Here is a 22,655-nt window from a genome sequence, read left to right as displayed (position 1 = left end):
ACTGGCTTTCTGTTTTAATCATAGTGGAAACCCCTGGGAATGTTCCTCACCTTTAGCCGAAGTTCCTATTTCAGGCCAGATGCGCAGTAAGAAATGAGGTGTATGTGAGAAAAGTCTTCTGGGAGTGGTGAGGAATTGGCATTTTATAAGTACACTCACGCTGTACCAAATTATACTAAATCTTCTCCGTGAAAGGTCAGGTCTCTCAGGCTAACGACCATTCTCAGTTTAGACCTTTTTTTTCTTTCACAAACCTCCCAGGTACATCTGGATGCTATTCCAAGACGAGGCTCTGGGGTCCCAGCGGGGAAACAAAGATACTCGTTATATAGCTCAGGAGAGCTCCCTGAACAGACTCTCTGGGTTGAATATTACCACACATTTATATGGAATGTGCGGTGGACTTGGGAGGCAAATCTGGAAAGCCTTTGGATATTGTACACCACAATGTGTTTCCCAGGAGAAAGGGTAGGGGGAACACTGCTGGGAGATGACCATCTTCTAGGTTTGGGGTGTGGCTTAGCAGGTAACAGCATTTTCAGCTCAAGCATGAGAACCTGATTTCAAACCCTTGGTATCAGTGAAAATCCAGATATGATTGCAAGAGTACAGGCCTGGAATCTCAGTGCTATGGTGGACAGAAATAGAAGGCTCACTGCAGCTTGCTGGCTACCAGACTAGCCCCAGGTTCTGAGTAAAAGAAATGCACCATTCCAATCTATCAGGAGACACCCGGACTCTGCTCTTTCCCAGTTGTCAGATAATACCTATTCGTCTAAGTGTTCTGTTTATCTTAGGGTGGAGAGTCAGTTTACTACCGGAATGGCTCATTTTATGTCAACCTGACACAAGCTAGAGTCTGGAGAGGAGGGAGGTTCAATTGAGAAAATGCCTTCATAAAATCAGAATGTAGGCAAGCCACCAAGCAGTGCCCCTCCACTGTCTGTTTATCAGCTCTGTTTCCAGGTTTCTGCCTTGTTTGAGTTCTTATCCTGACATCCTTCAGAGATAGGCTATGATGTGGAAATGTAAGCCAAATAAACCCTTTCCTCCCCAACTTGCTTTTGCTCATGGCAACCCTAATTAGGGCAGCTACTGATTAAGCTACATATCAGGAAAGCACAGCAGGGTCTCCAGCTCTAGGAGGAAGTGGGATATAGTGTGGGGGTGATGCTTTTGAGGGAATGATTGTAACTCTTCAAATCACCCCACTGATGGGGAAGAGAGGACAAGAATATTCATGACCAGGACTGTAAAAAGCATATATGTCTTGACACCAAAATGGCAGGCCAACTTTTTTTTTTAAACCTTTTGTCTAGGGTAACACCTAACTTTACAAGATAGTAAAATAAAAACTGTCTTGCCTTCCCTAGTCTCTTGAATTTGTTATTACATAGAGTCTTGCTTCTTACAGTGAGAAGCATGAGAGGAAGGTAAAGAAAGATAGACCAGGACAGCCTAATCCTCTGGCCAGATGTTCAGGCCCAACACACACAGGACAGATGATCGTTTCTGACCAGTGTGACGGTCTGGCTGCCGTAAATTCTTTGCAAACTGCTCTGCGATCTCTTTCTGCCTTTGTCTCCCCCACCCCCATATTTAACTCCTCTGTGTGAGTCAGTTAATCCTGTCTTTGAAACTGTTCTTCTGACTATGGCTTTTATACGACAGTAATGAACACTTACTACAGGAGTGAGAAAAATTGGTGAAAGCCAGACATGGCGGTGCGGTGCACGCCTGTAATCCCAGCACCTGGGGAACTGCGGCAGGAGGATAAACAATTCCAGACCAGTCTGAGCTACATTAAACAAGCGACCACGAAAGAGTGAAAGACAAGCCTGCCACAGGGTTGCTCAGAAGCTGGAGGAGTGGTATTATCCTAGAGCCAGTTCTCAGCTGCTCTTCTTCATTCTGATAACCAGCATTTGGGGGTGAAGACAGGCACTGGGACATCTAAGTTTTATGGGGCTGGGGGCTGCAACACACACACACACACACACACACACACACACACACACACACACACACACACACGCATGCACGCACACTACATGCTTCTGGATATGACAGCGCAGCACCCCTACAGAGCACGCCAGTTCCAAACTAGCGCTGTGGAAATCAGAGAGCAAAGAACTGCCCCAAGGCAACCCCATTTCTGCCCAGTCCCGGGTCTGGAGCTGCGGGGGCGTGTCTGTCACGTGAAAGTGGCGTGGTGGCGTAGGCGCTGAGCTGCGCAGGCGCGGGGAATCTTAGTCCCACGAGCCTTCAAAGCTGCGCTACAACGGAGGAGCCTCCTGCGTCCGCTGGCGTAGCTCAGGGGACCAGTGAAGTCCACGGAGGCGGGGTCCTTGGGGGGCGCAGGTGAGGATCGAGGCAGGCCAGGGGCGGCGGAGAGTGGATGCGGGATGGAGGATGCGGCCAGGTCCTCCCCAGGTACCTCTCTCCGACAAGCTCCGCCCACCGCAGCGATCAGTTCAAACTCCACGCTTGGGGCCCAGAGACCCCAGTCCCGGAATGGCGCTGGTGGCACTCAGCTGTCTGAATTGTTGGGACAGAGGACAGAAAAACTCTTGTCCGTCTGGCACCCAGATGTTTGAATTACTGGGACAGGGGACTGAAAGAAACGCTCGTTCACCTGGCAGTGGGGCGCGCGGAGGGAGGGGGGGCCGTCCACCCAAGGTGGGCTGATGGCTGCTGGGGTGGCCGTGGCTGTCCAATTTCAGTGTTTGGGTGTCCTGTCAGGAAGTCTCTGAGATACCTGTTCTTCCTTCTCTTCCAAAGGTTGCAAACCTTTGACTTAGAAAGCTCAGTAGTACATTTCATAACGCTGCTGAGGTGTGGTAATGAGAGCCGAGCTCCAACCCTCCGAATTGTTAGGTCGTTGGAGTTGGTGAAAATGACCCGAGGGAGATAAAGAAATTTAAGGTCGCATGGGAAAGGCGTATTCTGAGATACCCGCTGGCACCGTGCCGCCTATGTTTTCACAGCCCTGTTACCTACTTTTTTGGTTTTACTTTTACTTCGACAGTTTTTTTTTCCCTCGGAGCTTGGTAAATGACTTATTTGAAAAGAAAATACTCACTTCTTGATTTTTTTTTTTTTTTAATTTCGAAAAGCATTGTCATGGAGCCTGCTAATAGAGTCTTATATGCTCCTGCTTTCGCCCATCCTTGGAGACAAAACTGGGGTTCACACTGCACACCCTAGGTCCTTAGAAGAGATTCGTCAGAAAATCCATTTCAAATATTTGGGGTGATCACTGACTAATGCAGGAATAAGTAAATCTGGCAGTCTTTGTAAAGAGCTTAATAGCATCTTCACTGATTCAGCTCTGTTTCAGAAGGTGATTAAGAAATTGTTCCCACTTGGCTAATGTGGAACCTGGTTGGTCCAGGCTCATACAACTTGTAGGTATTGGACTTAGTTCTTCTTGGCCTGACCTTTCCTTAGTCTCCTTCCTTATAAGGGATGGCATTTACTTGAGACCCTTTGTGCTGTTCCTGGAGGGGTACGAAGCATTCATACCCTACCTCTTTCCCCCTTTCTTCTTGGAGGGGCGAGTCTTATGTCGTTCAGGGTAGCTTTGAACATCCCTGAAGCTTTCTTTGAATTTGCAGTCCTCCACTCTCTGCCTTTGGGATTGCAGTCTTCGTGTCTAATGATCATTTCAAGCCTGTGGGGCACCAGAAGGGTTGGTCCGGTCTGGAGTTCTAAGGTGCGTGCCCAGACTTCGTTAGTATCTCAGATTAAAAGCAACTCTCCTGCTAGTTGGCTCTCTGCTTCTTTGAAATGCTCTCAGCCCAGACTCTGTTTGGACAGAGGCTTGTGTGGCAGGAACTGTCCAGAGATGCTGTGGAAGGAGCCAGCCCCACCCACGAGCTCAGTGGCCTCTGCCAAGGGAGACTGCAGTTGACCTTGACCTTTGGCACTGCCAGGAGCAGTGTGGGAGAGCCAAAGAGTTAACTCAAAGTATGTGCTGTGGAGAACGTGGACACAAGGCAGGACGCCCCCAGACCTGGAACTTCCACTCAGAAAACTGACTTGTCGTGACATTGCTGGAGAAACTGTCCCGTATTTGGTGTCTGTCTTGCCCTCCTAGGACAGTGAGTGAATCTGAAACCTGCCAAAGACCATCCCAGTGGGGTGGTCTGTGCCTAAAATTCCAGCGCTAAGGAGGCTGAGGTAGGAAGGTGGCAAGCTGTTGGCTATCCTGGGCCTCACAGAAAGGTGTTGTCTTCTTTAAAAAAGGAAAAAGAAAGGGTTGGGGATTTAGCTCAGTGGTAGAGCGCTTGCCTAGCAAGCGCAAGGCCCTGGGTTCGGTCCCCAGCTCCAAGAAAAAAGAAAAAAGAAGAAAAAAAGAAAAAAGAAAAAAGGAAAAAGGATAAGCAAACGAAAACCGTAAGGAAGACTTTTTGGTCTCCCAGTGTCCCCGCCAGCGGGGACCCAGTTATTTGTGGGGGTCGAGAGGGACCCATACCTGCGGGAGAACGGGCGAGAAAGAGGAGGGAAAAGGTCAAGCCCTTCTCAGGAATCTGCTCAGGGCAGGGCACTAGCTTTGCCTAGTCCCGCAGTCCGGTCCCGGACATCCCAGAGCACCTGTTTCCTGTTGCTCTTCTCAAACACGGGCCGCCACTGGATGCAGCTTGTTCTTCAGACGATTCAAGGTGATAAGCAAGAAAATGGTCTCTAGGGCAGAATGAGAGCTGAGATTTGGTGGCCCGAACCCAGTGCCTCTTGGAGGTTTGTCCTCGTCTTCCTGTCCGTATTCACAGGACTTGAGAGAACAGGTCTTCTGAGCCAAGGCAAGAGGCTGAAAAGTTAGCAGAGTGCCCAGGTCTTTGGAACCACTTCCCAGAGGCAAGGACTTCCCGGCCAGCTGTCCCCCTCCCTCTCAGTTGTGCCTCTGTTTCTCAGTCTCTGAATGTGTGGTGTTTTTCTCCTCTGATCATACGTTCACAATTCTGACTCTTAGCGTCTCAGTGGAGGGTGGGATAGAAGCAGGCATGTGCCCCAGACAACAGAACTGACGGGGGCAGACGAGCGTTGGTCACTGCAGTGGCCATTTCCACAGGTGCTTGTGGGAGTTCTCTGCTGCCTCTCACTGTGACAGTAACTGCTAAGCTGGCATTTTTCGGTGGCATCCGGAATGAACAGGGCCTTGTCACTGTGTATAGGAAAAAAACTGCAGGCCAGCTTCTCCCCAGAGAGTGGGCAGAATGGTCCTTAAGAAAACATTTGGCACTGGTTTGTGAGCTGCTGGCCAAGGATTGGGCCTGGGAGAGACTGGGCTTCTCTTCAGACACCAGGCCCCATTCAGGAGGAATCTCGCGCTCAGCTTGTTCAAGGCCAGTGAACAGGTTTCAGCACCGGCTGTATCTGGTGTCAGTGTGTGTGTGCATGTTGTCCTAGTTTTAGTGCCGGGTTCATGGTGGGTAGTGTAGGACCTTGAGAATCCAAAGCAGGGTAAGCTGCCATGGAGTGGGAATTGGGAGACCCATACCTGAGTCCCAACATGGACACTGATGCCCCTCTTACCCGTGTGACTTTAGGCTAGCCAGCTTCTCTGGGTCTTAGCTCTTCATTTACGCAGTGAAGGGGCTACTGACGTAGAGCTTTTAGAGCAGAGGACATTAACAGTGGTAGAGAAGTGGTGGGGAACCATCTTTCCTGTCTGTTCACTGAAGGCCTGAGCCAAGGAAGTCATGTGCCTCTTCCCCTCGTTTTCCCTCCGTTTCCTTTCTTCCATCCCTTGGGTCTGCCTCAGGCCAGCTTTTTCTGAGATGGGAAGAGTCCCTGGGTGAGGCTGGGCAGGGCAGGTGTTCCCTTGATGTTTAGAATTTCTCACTGTCCCTACATGTTTCAGACATGAGTTAACCCACCCACTGCTGATGCTTTTGCTTTGTTAAGACTTTATCGGTCCCTGCCTAGAGGCAGCTCTTTGAACAAGTCTCTGACTTCAACGCCTGTGCGCGTGATGCTGTGCTCACGCGGAAGGAGCGCAGTAGTGCCGGGTGCCCTCCAGTCTCTCCCTGTAGGTGTAGTCATCGGGTGCTACAGAACCTGAGTGGGAGTGAGAGTGGGAACGGGGGCCGTGTTAGCTCCCGTGGCCAGTGAGCAGCAGAGCTGGGACTCTCTGCAAGGTCACGTCCCAAGCTTGAGTGTTTTCTCTAGTACCAGGCTAGCCATGTCCACGCAGAGGTAAAATTAGGCAGCAACAAATACCTCCGACTCTGCTCCACTGTGACATTTGAAGAGTAAAATCCAACTCGCTTCCTTCTTGCTTCGACATTCTGTGCTCGTTACGGTCCCTGCATTACATTCAGCAGATCCTTGGCAAGTTCTGTTGATGTAGGAGTGAATCCCCTTTGCCCTCTGTATACCGTGAAGCTAGCCAGCCAGCCACAACACAACACATGAGCCCTGTTTTCCACAGTGTGCAGAGAAGTGCATATGTTCACAAAGTCGTAGGCCCTATAATCAGGGAGAACCTTCAGTTGGCAACGCTTTCAAGGAAGGGTGTGCAATGTAAGTGGTTTCTCTGAACCTATACATCCTTCCTGGGTGACCTTACCTACTTCCAGGAGTTCACCCACTGGCTTGGCAATGCCCTCCAAGTCCCCATTCCTCTTTCTCTCTGTCTCTCTCTGTCTCTCTCTGTCTCTCTGTCTCTCTCTCTGTGTCTCTTCTTTCTCTCTCTTTCAAGATTTATTTATTTACTTTATGTATATGAGGACACTGTCGCTGTCTTCAGACACACCAGAGGAGGGCATCAGATCCCATTACAGATGGCTGTGAGCCGCCATGTAGTTGCTGGGAATTGAACTCAGGACCTCTGGAAGAGCAGTCGGTGCTCTTAACCACTGAGCCATCTCTCCAGTGCCCCATTCCTGTTTCTGACTCAAAGTTTCCAGGTAGTGGGTTTTATATGGACCTGCTGTAGTAGATCCAAAGCTGTCCTCCGTCCACTACTGACTTCTAGAGCTCCCTAGTCAGCAACTGACACGAGTGTCCAGCCAACTACTCAAGACAGAAACCTGGCGTCCATTTTCCTTCCATTGGCCTACACTTTACATTCTGTCCATCTCCTATGAGTCTGCTGCCCAGCCTCTTCTTCCCTGACTGCACAGCCTAAGACCGGATCCCCATTCCTCTGAACTTGGCCAGGCTACTTTGGTTCACTTCACTCTCCATGCTGTAACCAGAGTGGTTTTTATTTATTTATTATTTTATTCGTGTGTAGAGCTGTTTTGCCTGCATGTAGGTCTGTGTACCATGTGCACACCTGCCCAGTGTCAGTGAGGCCAGAAAAGGGCTTTGGATCCCTGGGACTGGCATTTCCGATGGTTACAAGCTGCCATACAGGTGCTGGGACTCGAACCCAGGCCTCTGGAAGCCTTGCCAAAGCTCTTAACTGCTGAGCCATCTCTCCAGTCCCTAGCCAGAATGATCGTATCACCCTGAAACCTTTATTTCAGCTTCTCATACAATGAGTGTCTCAGCAGAGCTGACAGAGCCTAACTTCCGCTCCCATTCTGGTCTCTCCCCTGGCCACTACAGCACCCTCACCAACCATGCTACTATGGATAGGACACTATTTACTACTCATGCCCTTCCTTTTCCCAGCGTTCGTTCACTCGGCCACTCTGAGCCCTTACAGCTCTTGTATGCCAACTAGGTAAATGCCTGCCTGTTGACGAGATAAGCAGTACCCTGTGCTAAAACCCTTTTCTGAAAGCATGGCCACCCAAAGGTTCTATCTGATCACAGGACCCATGCCTAAGTGAACATGCGTACACCTTTGCGTCCTGGAAAGGGAGTGGAAAGGCGATGATGACTAGATCAGGTCAGGATCCTTGGCAGTCCAGGGCTTCCTGGTGGAGAGTAAAGAAGGGTACAGAGCAGGCTGGGCAAAGAGCCTTGGACAAAAGGACCTGTCCCTTTGATGCTGCCTGTGACACGTGGGCCTGGTTTCGTATGCACCCATAGCACAGGGGAGTCTGCTGGCACTTAAGAAATGTTACAGTCTGCATGACTGCAAATTGCAAATGACTCAAAACTTTGCTCAATTTTTTTTGAAGAGCTAGGGGGCCTTGGCAGCTGGCCACTTTGATGCTTTCTGGAGATTAACCATTGGCAGCTGGAGGGTGTCTGTGTGGCCCAGTCCTGCCTGTGGAGTGGCTAAGCTTAGGGGCCTAGGCGAGACTCCAGAGCTCCACCTCCAGCCCTCCCTGTGCCTGGCCATCCTGCCTACATAGCCTGTGGGTCAGAGTCCTTTGTCAGTAGAAGCAGAGGCGTGGACACCGCACATGGTAAGTGCTCTTCCCGGGTTTGGCCCGCTGAAGGATGGATATTTAGGGGAAGGGCACCAAGCTGGATGAAGCCTAAAATGGCAGGTGGGCCAAAGTGGGCTTAATGAAGACGAATGTTGGGTTCCAAGTAAGCTGTTAGTGTTTCTGTCGGAAGATGTCCCTGGGGTCTAAGGGGCTGTGTCACTCCTTCATTCTGGAGTTCAGAGGGTGAGCCTGGGGAAGATGGTAGCAGTTTGGCTTAGGGGACCCAGCTGGCTTCCCTCTACCCACCCTCAGCTCTCTCCAGACCAAAGCTGCCACTGTGAGCCCTTACAGCTGCTGTTTATTTAGTCTTATCCAGCTTCACCTTCTGGGAGCCGCCGGGATCTGATAAGCCTCCCCCTGGGGAGCTGCATAGTATGGCTGTCAGGTGGGGGTTGGCTCTTCTGTAAACAACCTTGCAGTTCTCTTCTGGAGAGACTGGGCTTCTTTTGAAGGAAGGGAACAGAGTGGGAGAAAAGAGAAGGGACAGCTGGTCTATGGTAAATTTCCTTTAGACCAGAAAGGAACGTAGTGACGTTGCGTTTGATGACTGAATACAAGAAGCCTCCTGCTTGAAATTCTTCTGAAGGTGGCGGGTCGCATCCTTGGCCTCCACAGACCCACTTCTGAATGTGTGGCGAGGCCAGGAGTGACATCAGAAAGACTCTAAGCTTTGGAGTGCTGTTCTTGTTGACTACAGGATTGCTACCTGCTGGCCCTGTGACAGAGGGAGTTCCTGAACTTCAGAGCCTTAGTGTTGCCCCCCGCAAAGAGAATATCCTCTGCTCCACCAGGCAATTGAGACAATAAGCCTAAGCCAAATATGTCAAGTAACATTTAGACAATTCGGGGTTACTGGCTTCCCCGTTCCTCCGGTCAGTGGTCTTTCAGGTGGAAAAGCACTGGTAGTTATTAGCCCGTGGGAGTGGGAGTAGGTAATTCAGGGTCCGAGAGACTGTGCCCCACGTTTTTGTCGTATCTGTTCCTATATTTGTCAGGAGTTCTTTGAGTTCCGGAGGCTTGGTACTTCTGGCGATTAGTTTTCGCTGCCTGTCACCAGCAGAAAAGCCACCTGCTGGGGTGGGCAGCGTGAGGCTGTTCACCGAGAAGTCTGCCTCCACCAGGACGGGTGATAAAGCCGGGATGCGGATCCTGCCGGCGTGTTCTCCCCAGAGGAGTGACTCTACCCTTTTTTTTTTTTAAAGCACAGTATGGGTGAGGGTAAGGGCAAGGGTGGAAAATATCGTGCCTGGGGTAGCTTTGAAGCTCACGTCTTGAACACAAGCTTCTTGAACTTGAGGTCCGGAGATGGGCGCGTCTGGGCCATGTGAGTTCGTAGGGCACCTTTAGCACACGATCAAATCCCACAGAGGAGGGCTGAGTCTGGTAGGTGGTTCTACCCTAGACCCATCCCCAGTGGTTTAAACACATAGAATGAAGCGGGGGCCCGAGAATACCTGAGACCTTATGATGGTACGAGAGCCATGAGGAAACCCAGATGCCTCAGACGGCCATGAGAAAATGGGGTGGATGAAGCCGCCATTGCTGCTACAGGGCAGGCTGCTTCTGCTTCTCCTCTCCCAGAGGCTCCCAGTGTCTTCCATGCCGGGCTCGATCATTCCTTGCCCAGCCAAGCTTTCGTGCCAATGGTGTCCCACACCAATCCCAAAGCCACTTCCTCTATTTCTGTGGTCGTCTGGACTGGCTCTCTTCCTTGTGGCCCCACAACCCAAGTGTCCTTTCCCTCCAAGCCACCTAACCTTCCCACTTACTATTACGATACTTTATGAACTGGGCCTGTGTCTCCTTAAGGATTGCGTGTCATACTAGGTTCTCCAAAATCGCTATTTCGGTTGATTGTAAATTAGTCATAAAAATAAGTGTTCAGTCTAGTCGTGAGTTCCCTCGATGTGATCGTGAGCGAACAAGCCGAATGCTTGTCATCGAGTGGTGGGGAAGTGGAGCCGTGGCGCCTCTACGAGTGCAGTAGGGGACGCGTCCAGAGGGAAGAGGTCCCAGGACTACCCAGCTGCACTGCTGGTTCCACCAGGAGGGTTGACATAAGCTGACCTCTTACAGAAATGCTTACACATGTGTAACCCGATGACCGCACTCATGTGCTCCTGAAGTATGTAAGCCTGCCCATAATCCAGAACCGTGGTAGACAGTATAATGGCCCCGACATTTTTTCCAGGCTTCTGTTTATAGCAGGTGCTTGGGAGACGTCCTTTCCCTCCTTGTCGTTCTGTGAACCATAATCCAGTTATGTGTAACTTTGCCAAAGAAAAGTTGGAAGCAGGCCTGCGGAATGTTCTTTCCCGCCGAGCCCGAGACCTTGATTGTGTATAAGCCATGCTCATCACTCATCTGAATTCATTTCAGCACTTGGTTGTGGTGAGCCATTGCCCATAGAACCACGTTGTGTGGTTCTAAGTCTTCCCTCTTCCCTCTCAGCTGAAAGCAGGGGGACAGTAGCAGTCGCAGCCACCAGGCCTTTAAACACCCATACCGGCCTCCTCCTTCCTCCAAGTGAATCAGTACTAGGTCCATCCGTTCTTTCTTTCTTCTTTTCTTTTTCTTTTTCTTTGTGTGTCATATTTCCTTGGCCATTCCTTTTAATTATTGGTTGACTAATTTAACTTTAATAATACTGAGAATTAAAACTTGAAGATACTGTGGAAGCACTCTACCCACAAGCTAGAGCTCAGCCTCTTTTTCCCTTGGGACAGGGACTCAATGAATTGGCCAGAATGGCCTTGAACTTCATGGGGTCCTCCTGTCTCACCCTGTTGAGAAGCTGAGGTACAGGCCTGTGCCACCAGACGTGACCTCTTTTATTGCGTAACTCAAATTTGAACTCCCTAAGCTGGCTTCAGTCCGGTCCTGGTGTTAAATCCTTTTCTGTCTCCCCCATAGGTCACTTCCTCCTTCCTCAAAGCCCCATGTCTCAGCAGTGATGTGGGCTTCCCAGCCTCCACTCAGGCTTTGAAGATATTTCCAGGTCAAATCGTGCCAGGTTGGGGTTGGGGATTTAGCTCAGTGGTAGAGCCGCTAGGCAAGCGAAAAGCCCTGGGTTCGGTCCCCAGCTCCGGAAAAAAAAAAAAAAAAAAAAAAAAAATCGTGCCAGGTGGACTTAAACCTGTTAGGTGGTTTACTCCTGTCTCTGTCCCTGTCGATGACCCAAGCTGGGTTTGAGGGAAGAACCAGGAGGGGTGAGATCTTAAGATACTGGCGGTTGACAGTGGCCGGGTGGCAGGCTTCAGGCAGTGTCTGCTTTCTTGTCAGGTGTGCTTTTATGCACTGATGTGTTGGTGCTGTTGAAACTGTGTTTTTGTTTTTGTTGTTGTTCGTTTTGCTTTTTTTTTTGTTTGTTTGTTTTGTTTTGTTTTTTTCTTTTTTCTATTTTTCGGAGCTGGGGACCAAACCCAGGGCCTTGCGTTTGCTAGGTAAGCGCTCTACCACTGAGCTAAATCCCCAACCCTTTTGCTTTTGTTTTTAAATGGCAGCCTATTTCATTTTTATAATCAGTGAGAAAGCTCTTCTCAGCTGGGAGAAATTCACTAAGATTATCTGTCTCCCCAGAGTGAGGCCCCGCTGGGCAGTCGCTGGGGTTTCGATGAATAGAATGCGGGCCTTGTTTCTGGGAGATTCTTAAACTCCAGAGGAAGACAAGATAGGGTAACAAAACCAAGTATCCTCTGATCACAGCCGAGAAGGCTGTCCCTACCCAGGGAGGTGATAGCTGAGCCACTCGCCACCCCCTCCCCCACGTGAACGAGAATGAGAGGAAAGCAGCCCCGCTGAGCAGCACAGACCAGGAAAGCACAGGTGTGAGGAAAGCCCCTAGACGCCACCATGTCTTTCATGACTCCTCATGCCCTAGTAAGCTCCTTGGGACACAAACCCGCGTGTGCCCGTGCTTCTCCCAAGCTCTCAAACGGGGCTGAGACAAGCGGCTGAGCAGCTCCGAGCCATCCCGTCTCGCCCTGCTTCGGACCCTCCCCCTCTGGCCCGTTGCCCCGGAGCCTGGGGCAGAGGTCAGACTCCAGCTGTGTCCGTAACATCTTCCTTCTTCTCCTTCTCCAGACATGTCTTTTCTCGAGGACTCAAGTTTCTTTTCCATGGGTATGTGGTCCATCGGTGTGGGAGCTTTTGGGGCTGCTGCACTGGCACTGCTCCTGGCCAACACAGACATGTTTCTCTCTAAGCCCCAAAAGGCGGCACTGGAATATTTGGAAGACATAGATCTGAAAACATTGGAGAAAGGTAAGGGGTGACTTTGTGTACTTTTCCAGGGTGGTAGGATACGTGCCTAACTCCTTCAGATTTCTTCTTAAGATCATCCCTTTTTCTCGAAGCAATGTTGTGGTGAAATCTAATAACAATTTTAAATTACCAGGAGCTGTACCCACCTAGCACAATCATTTTTTTTTATTTTGCTGTGTCCCTTTCCTTGCTTCTGTAGTCACATAGAGGTGGTCTTGGTATTAATGGCTAATTCATCTTTATCTTTTCAAAGTAATTTTTCACTCTCTGCTACTGTTGCCTTAACTGCCGTGATAAATTGCTCTGTAATATTTCGCGATATTTTACCATCCCTTAATAAGCCAGCTATTCCGGAGAGCACTCTGAGGAATTCCAAGGCTTTCGAGATTGTCACAAAGAATAAAATAAATAGAACTGTCTGGGCGGAATGAGCTCGAGAAACACCGTTCCCCCCCATTCTGTATTCCTCATGCATGGTACAGGGCCCGGTGCACAGTAAGAAAATGCACATTGTAAAGGGGGATTTGGAGAGCTGGTTACTCTGTGGTTACTCTGCCTGTGAGGAAGCTGCAGAAGAAGGGGGGCCGATTTTAGGACAAAGGAGCCTGTGTACCTGTCCTCAGGTGCTCACCTGTGAGCCCCACTCAATCATGCCCCCCGTACCCCTGCCAGGTACACTCCCACATCAGTGCCCAGGCTCCGTGCGCAGGGAGATTTCTTGGTAAACATTAGGGCTCACTGATCGGAAGGTCCTCTGGCTAGTGCCCCAGAGAAAAGCTATTCTCTTATATCAGTGCAAGGTAAGGGAGCTGCCCTCGGAAGGCAGGGGCGTGGTGGCTCACATTCACCACAGGTCACCTTAGAAAAAGCACAGAGAGAGAGAGAAATGCCAAGGCTTTGTTCAGCCCCGGTCTTAAAAATCTCATGTGACTACAACTTCCCTTCTTTCCTGATTTTTCACACTGTATCCCACAAGTGCGTGGTGACCTCTGAGGAATACTAAAATAATTAAGGTTAATCTAAAATGAGTCCACACCAGTTCTCCCAAGCACTTGCTCATTGGGTGTCTTCCACCCTCTTCTAGTTACAGGTATTGCACTTCAAATGTTTAGGTCATTCTCTTTTATTTTGAAGAGTATGCTTTTAAGAGTATTTGTGGGAGGGGTGTCAAATGCAAAACTCATTTTGGGCTCTACACAATTATTAGACTGACCAGTGCTGCCAGCCATAAAAGGAATTTTAATTTTGCCAGAAATGATCACAGTTTGGATGTTCGAGTTGAAAGTTGGCTTTTGTAGGGGAGGGGCTTTTCAGTGTGCAGTCGGATCCTGAGTCTTCCCTGTCAGTGCTTGCCTTCTCCTGGTCCCCTCCTAGGCTGGGTCCTGAGCTGAGGTCAGCTGGACGTAGTTCAGGACCTTCTAAACAGTTGAAGGAGGACTGGGCAGGCCGGAAGGAAGCCGTAACCATTTCTTCTCTCTCAGAACCAAGGACATTCAAAGCGAAGGAGCTATGGGAAAAGAATGGGGCTGTGATTATGGCTGTGCGAAGGCCAGGCTGCTTCCTCTGTCGAGCGGTGAGTGCCTTTGAAGATCTGTTGGAAGTAAAGCATTCAGGCAGCGGGGTCTGGAGTATTTCCAGCAGGACCAAGGGCTTAGGTGTGCTCCTAAGCCGTCTGACATTTCTGGATGCCTCTGTTATTTGCTCTATGCATTTGTTTTGACATTGGCTCTGATCGTGTTTTTAACAACTCCAAATACCCTGGTGGGGTTAGCCACACACGTCTCACTTTCTCTGTCCCTCAAGCCTTTTGCCCAATATGGTAGCAGCCATGTCCTGCACTGCCTGTTCATCTAATCCGGGGCAGCAACAGGAGAACTCTATTGAGAGTTCCTATTGGTCCGCATGGATGCACACTTGTTGAAGTAAGGGTCTAATCCTCGAGGAATGCTCCCTGCCCACTTTCAGCTGTCAGCTTTCCTCTGACGAAGGTGCAGCAAGCAGGGACCTCCTCTAGGAGGCGCTTTAGAGCGTTCCTGATCCTTGGGATCCACCGTAGCCCCTTTCCACTCTAGATCATGAGCTGCTCTTTCTCCCCTCTTGCTCTTGCAGAGTGGGCGGCTGTGCAGGGGTTCAGTCATACCATTAGTGCGGATGCATTGGCCTGTAAGCTTGAGCGACGCTGAGGCTTATGTACAGTGTGGCTCCAGGTCAGCAACTCAAGAGGAAGCCATTCCCGAAACTGAACACACGTATTAGGGCAGGAACTGTAGTTATTGAGATGCAAAATGCTAATGCAACAAGGAATTTTACCGTGGCCTGAGCCTGGCCCTGTCACTCCATAAATAAGTAAAAAGAGGGCAAGGATAGTTCGACGGCCTGCCCAGGTGGTACCAAAAGCCCCAAGTTCTTAGATAATTGCTTTGACCAGGAGAAAAACAGACTGGGGTTCTCTTGCCTTGAAACCACTTAGCTTCCCAAGTAACAAACACCCTTGGCCCCATCGGGGTTATCACTCTCATTCCTCTGGAAGCCTGAGTCAACCCTAAGAGATCTCTTTCTGCTTCTGTGTGTGATAAAGAATCCACTGACACTATTGAGTGCACACTTTGCAGCGTTTTACCTGCAAGGCACCTTTTTTCCTTCAGTTTTTTAAGACAGGATCTCATGTAGCCCAGGCTGATCTCTCATTCGCTAGGTAGCCCTTGAGTTTCTGATCTTCTCCTCTCCGCCTCCTGAGTGCTGGGATCACAGACGTGCACCACAGACTGTGTCATTCTCTGTGATGTTGGGGATGGAACCCAGGGCTTTGTCCACGCTAGACAAGCAGTCTGCTAACTGAGCTGCATCCCCAGGCTGTGCACAGTTTCTCAGGGTTCTCTTAGAAACGCAACCTATTGTCACCATTCTCATTTTACAGAGGTTGCCCCAAAGCCAAACTGCCTGCTTAGTGTGTTTTCAGTTACGACTGCTGGGACAAAATGACACACGTTTGCTGGTTTTAACAGCAGTCAGCGTACAGGTCTAGAGTTCTGTTTGCACTCCCGCTGGAAACTGTAGCGTAAGTTCATGTCCTTGTCTCTGCACCCTTCCAGAGCCCACCGGTGTTCTCGGCTTGTGAGTTCTCCCTCTGTTTCTAAAGTCAGCACTAGCTGCTCAGATCATTGGTACATCCCATCCCTCCAATAATGACTTCCTTCCTCTCTTTTCCACATTTAAGACCCCAGTGATGGAACTGGACCTGTCCAGTTAACATAGACCCCTCTTACTTTAAGGTCAGGGTGACTGGCAAGCTAACTTTCTGATCAGTCTCAGTCCCCCCTGGTCACGTGACAGGTCACAGTCATTTAGACTTGGCCAACTTGAGGGGTTCACTATTTTCTTTCATGCTGGAGATGGAGTGTAAGCTGCGGGCTTTTAATTCCGTATCTAATATGCCTCCAGGCACCATCTGGGAAACTGCTCTGACATGATCTGTTGAAGCCAGTGATACAGAGAACGTTCCAGGAGCAATGGCACTTCCTAATTGCAGCCTATTCTCCGGTGTTCTGCTCTGTGCCCTGGCACAGCGTCTTGTGGAAACTTACAGGGTCCAGAAATGTGGGCGGATAGACGTGTGTGAGTGGCTTAACAGAGGAGATATATGACTCTGTTCCTCTCAATAGCTTTATATAGCAACATCCCCAGAGGAAAGGGCCGGGAGAGCAGTGAACCGCATCTCCGGCAGGTGGTCTTCAACCACATCAGACACTGTAGCCCCTCCCTTCTGTTGTACTCAGACTTTGCTACTCAGTCGCATTCTTGGTAAATATGTTATAATCAGTGCTGTTCTGTCTAGCTTTGCTTGTGCTTCTTTCTGTTTTTTTCTTGTTATAGAAAATATCCTCTCACTATATTTATATCAGAGGTGGGCAGGCTACACTTAAAAGAACTTCCTGGTGGTTCTTTAATTAGGACCTCTAATGTGAAAAGCTTCTTAAGCGTTTCCATGATTCACGGGGTATTGTTGATTCTTCCAGCACACGGTTCACGAGGATCAAGGATGTCTGTTCCACTCAGCACAGCCACACCCTCCCCTTTTCCACCTTCAGCTCCTTCCACCAAGGGTTTAGTGCCTTCCGTATAGCCGGCCATGTTCTAGACACTGGGAATGAAGCAGAAGACAGAATTTCTTATAGTAAGGCATGCTTTGGAACCTGAGTGACCGTGCTCGTTGGTGACATGAAGACCTAGCACCAAAAAAGCCCCTGGCAGAAAGCACAGAACATGCTTGAGAAGTAGGACAGGTCTGGGAATCTTTCTAGAACAAAGATACCATTCCAGTAGGTTAGACTAGAGACGGAAAGAGAAAGTTCTAGCAGGGACTGGGGGGAGAGGAGGGCTTTCACAGAAGCTTGATTCTGGAATTTTGTTACCTTTGTCTCTCCGCTTAGTGTCAACCCTGGGCCATGGTTTGTTTCTTGACTGCTGAGCTCTGGGAGCTCATGTCACTGAACCTTCCTGTCTTCCACAGGAAGCAGCAGATCTGATGTCCTTGAAGCCCAAGCTGGATGAGCTAGGTGTCCCTCTCTACGCAGTGGTGAAGGAGAAGGTTAAGAGGGAAGTAGAGGATTTCCAGCCTTACTTCAAAGGGGAAATCTTCCTGGATGAAAAGGTGAGCGTGTTGTGGCTTGCAGAGACACCCCAGTGCTTAAGAGTTCTTCCAGAGGAACCACATTCAGCTTCCAGCACCCATGTTGAATGGCTGACCTTGGCCTGTAACACCAGCTCCCCGGAATCCACTGTCCCGCTCTGGCCTCTCGAGTACTTTGCTCAGTTGAGTAAACGCACACAGAGATGCTCTTAGACACATAATTAAAAATAAAACACAGAAAGAACGAGTGTGTTACAGGCTTGTGAGCCCTGGGCTGTATGCTGGTGGGACTAGTTCTCAGCTGGGAGAGGTCGCTGACCTAGGGTAGGTCTGTCCTGGAGATGGAGGTAGGCCTCCCCCTTCAGTTTCCCTGAACTTTCAGGGTCCCCCAGCTCTCAGAGCACAGCACAGGCAGACTCTTGAAAGTCATTCTCCATTGTTACTGAAGCCTCTTGTCAGGTGACCCGGGAGGGAGGGAAAGAACAGAAGATCCTTGCACCATAGCCAAACCCTTGTCCCTTAATATATGCAGTTACCTCCTTTGTTCTCTCCCCCTACAAGATGTTGTAAGGACTGTGAGAAGGCGCATGGTGGCGGGTGGCAGGAGCGGTGTCTCAGATCGAAAGGGTCTTGAGAGCAGACGTTGAACCCAGTGGTAGAGGACCCACCTAACATCCATGTACAAGGCCCTGGGTTCAAGCACTGCATTACAAAAGCAACGTGAAATTAAATTTAATTTTTTTTTCATATTTTTCCTTTTCTTTTTCTGTAAAGAAGTCAGGGCTGGCAGCTTTTTTGTTCCCCTAGGCAGCTGAGTGTGACCCTGGGAAGAGAATTACACGTATTACTGCAGGATCCGGGGCTTTTGGCTCTGGCTTCCTTCTTGGGGCTGAGAGGCATGCAGACTGCTCACGTGGGGTCTTCCTTGCTCTGTAGAAAAAGTTCTATGGTCCAGAGAAGCGGAAGATGATGCTTATGGGCCTCGTGCGTTTGGGTGTGTGGTATAACTCCTTCCGGGCCTGGAAGGGAGGCTTCTCTGGAAACTTTGAAGGCGAAGGCTTCATCCTCGGAGGGGTTTTTGTGATAGGATCTGGAAAGCAGGTAAGAGCTCGGTATTTACTACAGACCTAGGGGTTTGGAATTGAGGCTGAAGTAGGGGGCATGAATCTCCACATTTAGTGCCTTCCATCCTTCCTCCCAGCGTCGTCACTGGTCACACATCTTCCATAGGCTTGCTTCTCATACATGCACTCTAAGTCAGGTCACCAGACAGTCAGGATGCCTGGACTGCAGACCGAGAGCAGTTGGGCGGCTGGACCAGTTGGGCTTAGTCCAGTGTGGTACTGCAGAGGCCTGAGCCTGACTTCCTGTTTCAAGCCGTGTTTCAGTTCTTGCCCAGGTAGCTCACTTTTATTCTGTCTGTGAATATACACAATTGGCCATGTCCCCAAGCCATCAAGGACAGATGTGGAGGAAAGTAAAAGAGGGAGAAGGGTAGAAGGAATAGGTGGGAGCGCAGTTAGGAACGTGTGAGAGTCCTGTGGAACTCTTGGTGTCAGGACCGCGCCTGGGGAGAAAATGATACTTCTGTGAACAGGGTGTCAGGAGTCCTGGCAATGAGGACCCAGAGTCAGTGTGGGGACCCTGAGGAAGGGTATGGGCAAGAGAGATGAGGTAGGTCCCTGTGGGCCTGGGAGGCAGATGAGTACTCCACGTGGGCTTGGGGCTTTCAGTGGACAGGCATGGGTCACAGGAGGACCCGGAGACAACAAGCCTGCGTGGAAACCATAGAATCAGTGACATGCACGTGTGTGGGGGTGTGGCTGGACTTCTGCTGTTTTGTTTCTGTAGAAAAGCAGCCTCACTCTGCATTGTTAGATCTCCCAACATAAAAGAAGTCAGAATAGGAAGCTCGATTTCTAATCTTAAAAAAAAAAAAAAAAAATGTGCTGGTAATTGTTCTTACTCATTTGTATTAGAGTTTAGCATTAAATGGTATCTAATTTGATGTAGTTCTGTCTCTTGACTTCTAGTAAGTATATCAAAGTGTCATAATAGGAGTGGCCACCAGGCACCTGCCTTGTTAGAGGTGCCCGTTGGTATGGCTCCATATCTTCTTATGACCCACCAGCAGTCTGGGAGGTTAGTTTCCTCATTCCCATCTACATGGAAGTGGACCAGACATGGCTGGTGAGTAGCACAGGAGAAATTAAACTCAGGAACCCAGAAGGACAGCACCCCACTGTGTGTACAGATTATCTGCAGACGTGGTTCTCAGTGACCTGGTCTAGGTGACCATAGAAGGTCTTTTTCCTGGTCTAGCCCCGTGGCATTTCATTGTCCTACCTTGGCCTCCTACGGTGGCCTCTAGGGCAGGGTTTGGTACACCTGCCAGCCTTTTCTTGCCTGGTGGTGACTCACTGGGTACTCATGGCCAGGCTAGCACATTCCTGGTGTTGTTAGGTGTGGTGTTTGTTGGTCCCCTCAGAGCTGGCAAGGTAGCGGGTGAGCTGGGTTGGCTGGGCAGCAACCCTAGTTCCTCCTGGAGGCATTTCGGCAGTTATGTCAAGTGCCTGCAGGTATGAACTTTTTAAAAGTGATTCGTGATGCCTCGCTTACTGTAAAGAATATAGGTTACTACGTTGTGTAGAGAATCTAAAAACAGCAAAATAGTGAAAAGCGTGTGGGGCCTTCGTAGGGGGTGCTGAAGGCAGCCCACTAGAACAGAGCTGGGTGGCAGTTGGTTGTTCTCTCTCTCTCCACAGTGATGACGAGTGTTTCCCATGCCATCAAACATTCTTCCCCTGATTTTTCACTGTCTGCATTTGACTTACACAGTAAACAATCACAGTTTCCTTACTCACTTCCTAATGGTCAACCTAATGTGGTGGACTTTTCTTTATTATTTATTGGAGTGTGTGTGTACGTGTGTGCGTGTGTGTGCGTGTTTGTGTGTGTGTGTGTGTGTGTGTGTGTGTGTGTGTGTGTGTACGTACAGGCATGTGCACATCATAATGTGTGTGTGGAGGTTAAAGGACAACCCCCAGGACTTGGCTCCCTCTCGCCTCGTTGTGCAAGACCCAGGGATTACCCTGGGGTCATAAGGCCTGTATATGGCAAGTGCCTCGGCTGGATAAGCTACCTCACTGACTGGACTTCCTCTCTTTTTCCTGTTTTCTTGTCTTTCTAATGACAGGACACATTTCAGATTATTTGAAATTTAAGACAAGCGTCCAGATACCACAGTGAATTAAGCATGTCCTTTTATCATTTCACTACCTCACGGTGACTTTAGGATGTCCTCTATCTTGGTGTGTTTGATTCACTGTGTTGGAAGTGTGACCCCAGTTTAGGAGGTTTAAAGAAAAGAATGGGTCTCCCTTCTCAGATGGTCCTCCAGCAGCCATCGAGGTGGCCTCTGAGCGCTGCTTCCTAGCTGTTTTCTGTCTTCATTCTCTTCCCTCCAGATAGATTGTTCTAGTATCTGCATGAAGCCTTCCACATACCTTTCTCTTAATTAGCTAGCTTCATTTGTCCCAAGTACTGGGACATGACTGCTTCAGTCCCCTTCCTCAGAAGACCGGACTTCTCAAGTGAAGGTGCTGGGTTTGATTCAGATCTGAGCTCTCAGCCGCCCAAGCGCAGGACTGACGGACAGCTGGTGCTCAGAGTCTGTTTCATGAGTGAACCCCTCTGAGTGGAGCCTGACATCCCTTCCTGTTTCCCCTCTAGGGCGTTCTTCTTGAGCACCGAGAAAAAGAGTTTGGAGACAAAGTGAACCTGCTCTCTGTTCTGGAAGCTGTAAAGAAGATCAAGGCACAGACCCCAGCCTCCAGGCAAAGCTGATCACCTGCTGGTTGGGGGAGAACGGGGGCCTGTGCGGTGTTCACCAGATGAGCTGTGCTTTCACTGTGACCCCAAGAGCTAGGAGGCCATTGCACCATATTTACTGGGAATTGGTGATGTATTTTAAAATTGTCTGTTTAGATCCCAGAATATTTAACATTCCGTTTAGACCCAATAGGGCAAATAGGTCCCAGACAGAACAGAGTAAAATCTAACAAATCAGTGAGAGTTATTTGAGGAAAGATCTAGAAAATTTAAGGCCTAAAGTTGACTGTTAAGCCTCCCGTCACAGGAATATGTCCTAGTGCTGGGATGTGAAGTAGATTTTGTTTTCATGCCTAATTAAAAAGAAAACATCTGAAATCTGAGAGAAGTGGGACTAAGAAACAACTCAGTGGTAGAGCATTTACCTAATGTGCACATGGCCCTGGGTAGGATACACAGACAGACAGACATACACACACCTAAGAGAAGCTGATGGTTGACTTGATAATTAGAGAATATCATAAAGCAATTGTGCTGTGTTCTTGGACGGTTTGACAAAGGTAAATTACAAGGGGAGGCTTCTCATGGCCCTCCCTCAGGACACAGATGTGTTTCAGTGGAAAAAGCTGTCACCTCTGGCTCTAATAAAAATGCATCAGGAATCACCTCTGAACACCGGTTTCTCTTGTCCTTGTTCCTTTCGCTTCAGCCTCCTAAGCTCAGGTCTTAGGGACATGAGCCACCACACCCAGCAGGACACAAGGGGTTTCTGGTGATGAGTAACGAAAGCCAGACTACTGGCTACAAGTGAAAAATGTGTATTCTCCTGGGATAAACAGTGAGGAGGGGCAGCCGTAGTGACTGCCATCTGAGGGGGTTGGGGATGCTCAAGAAAATGCGTTCCATCATTATTGTTGTTGTTGATTTTTCAAGACTGGGTTCCTCTGTGTCATAGCACTGGCTGTCCTGGAACTTGCTTTATAGACCCGGCTGGCCTTGAACTCTCTGCCTCCTGAGCGCTGGGATTAAAGGCGTGCACCACCATGCCCCGCTGCATTCTGTCATTTTCGTTACAAGTTTTGCCATCTTCTCTGAATAATGATCTTGGCATTTAAATGTGGTAACGGCTCTCATGTTGATCTTATGGCCTAATCTGGTAAACCAGGAAAAGGACACACCCACGAGGAAATACAGCTCCATCCCTTTGCTGTGTTTAAGTTTTGTCTTAGAAGTAAAAGGTCGACAGAGCCCCAAGGAGAGCCTTCCTCCAAGGAGTCTCCACCAAGACACCAAGGGAGTTTAAAGAGGGGGAGCTGTGGGAACCAGAAGGAGGTTAGGCCAGAATCTGCCCTCTAGGGAAATAGGAGAGCGGACAAGATGGCGGTTAAAGCAGGAAGGGAGGCAAGATAGGGGCTGGGTATGCAGAGTGATCAGAGGAGGGTGGCCTAGGACCAAGATCAAACATGGATCTGACTTTGGGTGGGGACGGGTATGTGAACTGTACACAATCCTTGCCGTGCAGGCTTCCGTAGTCTTTGAGGAAACACCCTCCGGAACTTGTATGGGATTGATATGACTTCTTTCCCAGAAGCTGTACT

General features: G+C 49.4%; 1 protein-coding gene across 2 annotated transcripts; it reads left to right on the top strand.

Moving 5' to 3' along the window:
• Positions 1-2,230: 2,230 nt before the first annotated feature.
• On the top strand, positions 2,231-21,730 carry Prxl2a (peroxiredoxin like 2A). 2 transcript variants are annotated; one of them, XM_032919078.1, is made up of 6 exons: positions 2,231-2,361; positions 12,417-12,596; positions 14,078-14,169; positions 17,107-17,247; positions 18,163-18,327; positions 20,959-21,730. In XM_032919078.1, the coding sequence occupies exons 2-6, from the start codon at positions 12,419-12,421 to the stop codon at positions 21,070-21,072; spliced, it is 690 nt and encodes a 229-aa protein (XP_032774969.1). In that variant the 5' UTR covers positions 2,231-2,361; positions 12,417-12,418; the 3' UTR covers positions 21,073-21,730. The 2 variants fall into 2 exon arrangements, with proteins under 2 accessions (XP_032774969.1, XP_032774970.1); XM_032919079.1 differs by having other exon boundaries at positions 2,233-2,361; positions 12,434-12,596.
• The last annotated feature ends 925 nt before the right edge of the window (positions 21,731-22,655 follow it).

The sequence above is a fragment of the Rattus rattus genome, chromosome 13 (assembly GCF_011064425.1).
Source record: "Rattus rattus isolate New Zealand chromosome 13, Rrattus_CSIRO_v1, whole genome shotgun sequence".
Classification (NCBI taxonomy): domain Eukaryota; kingdom Metazoa; phylum Chordata; class Mammalia; order Rodentia; family Muridae; genus Rattus; species Rattus rattus.
The sequence above is the reverse complement of the archived record's forward strand: the minus strand, read 5'-3'. Positions and strand labels throughout refer to the sequence as shown.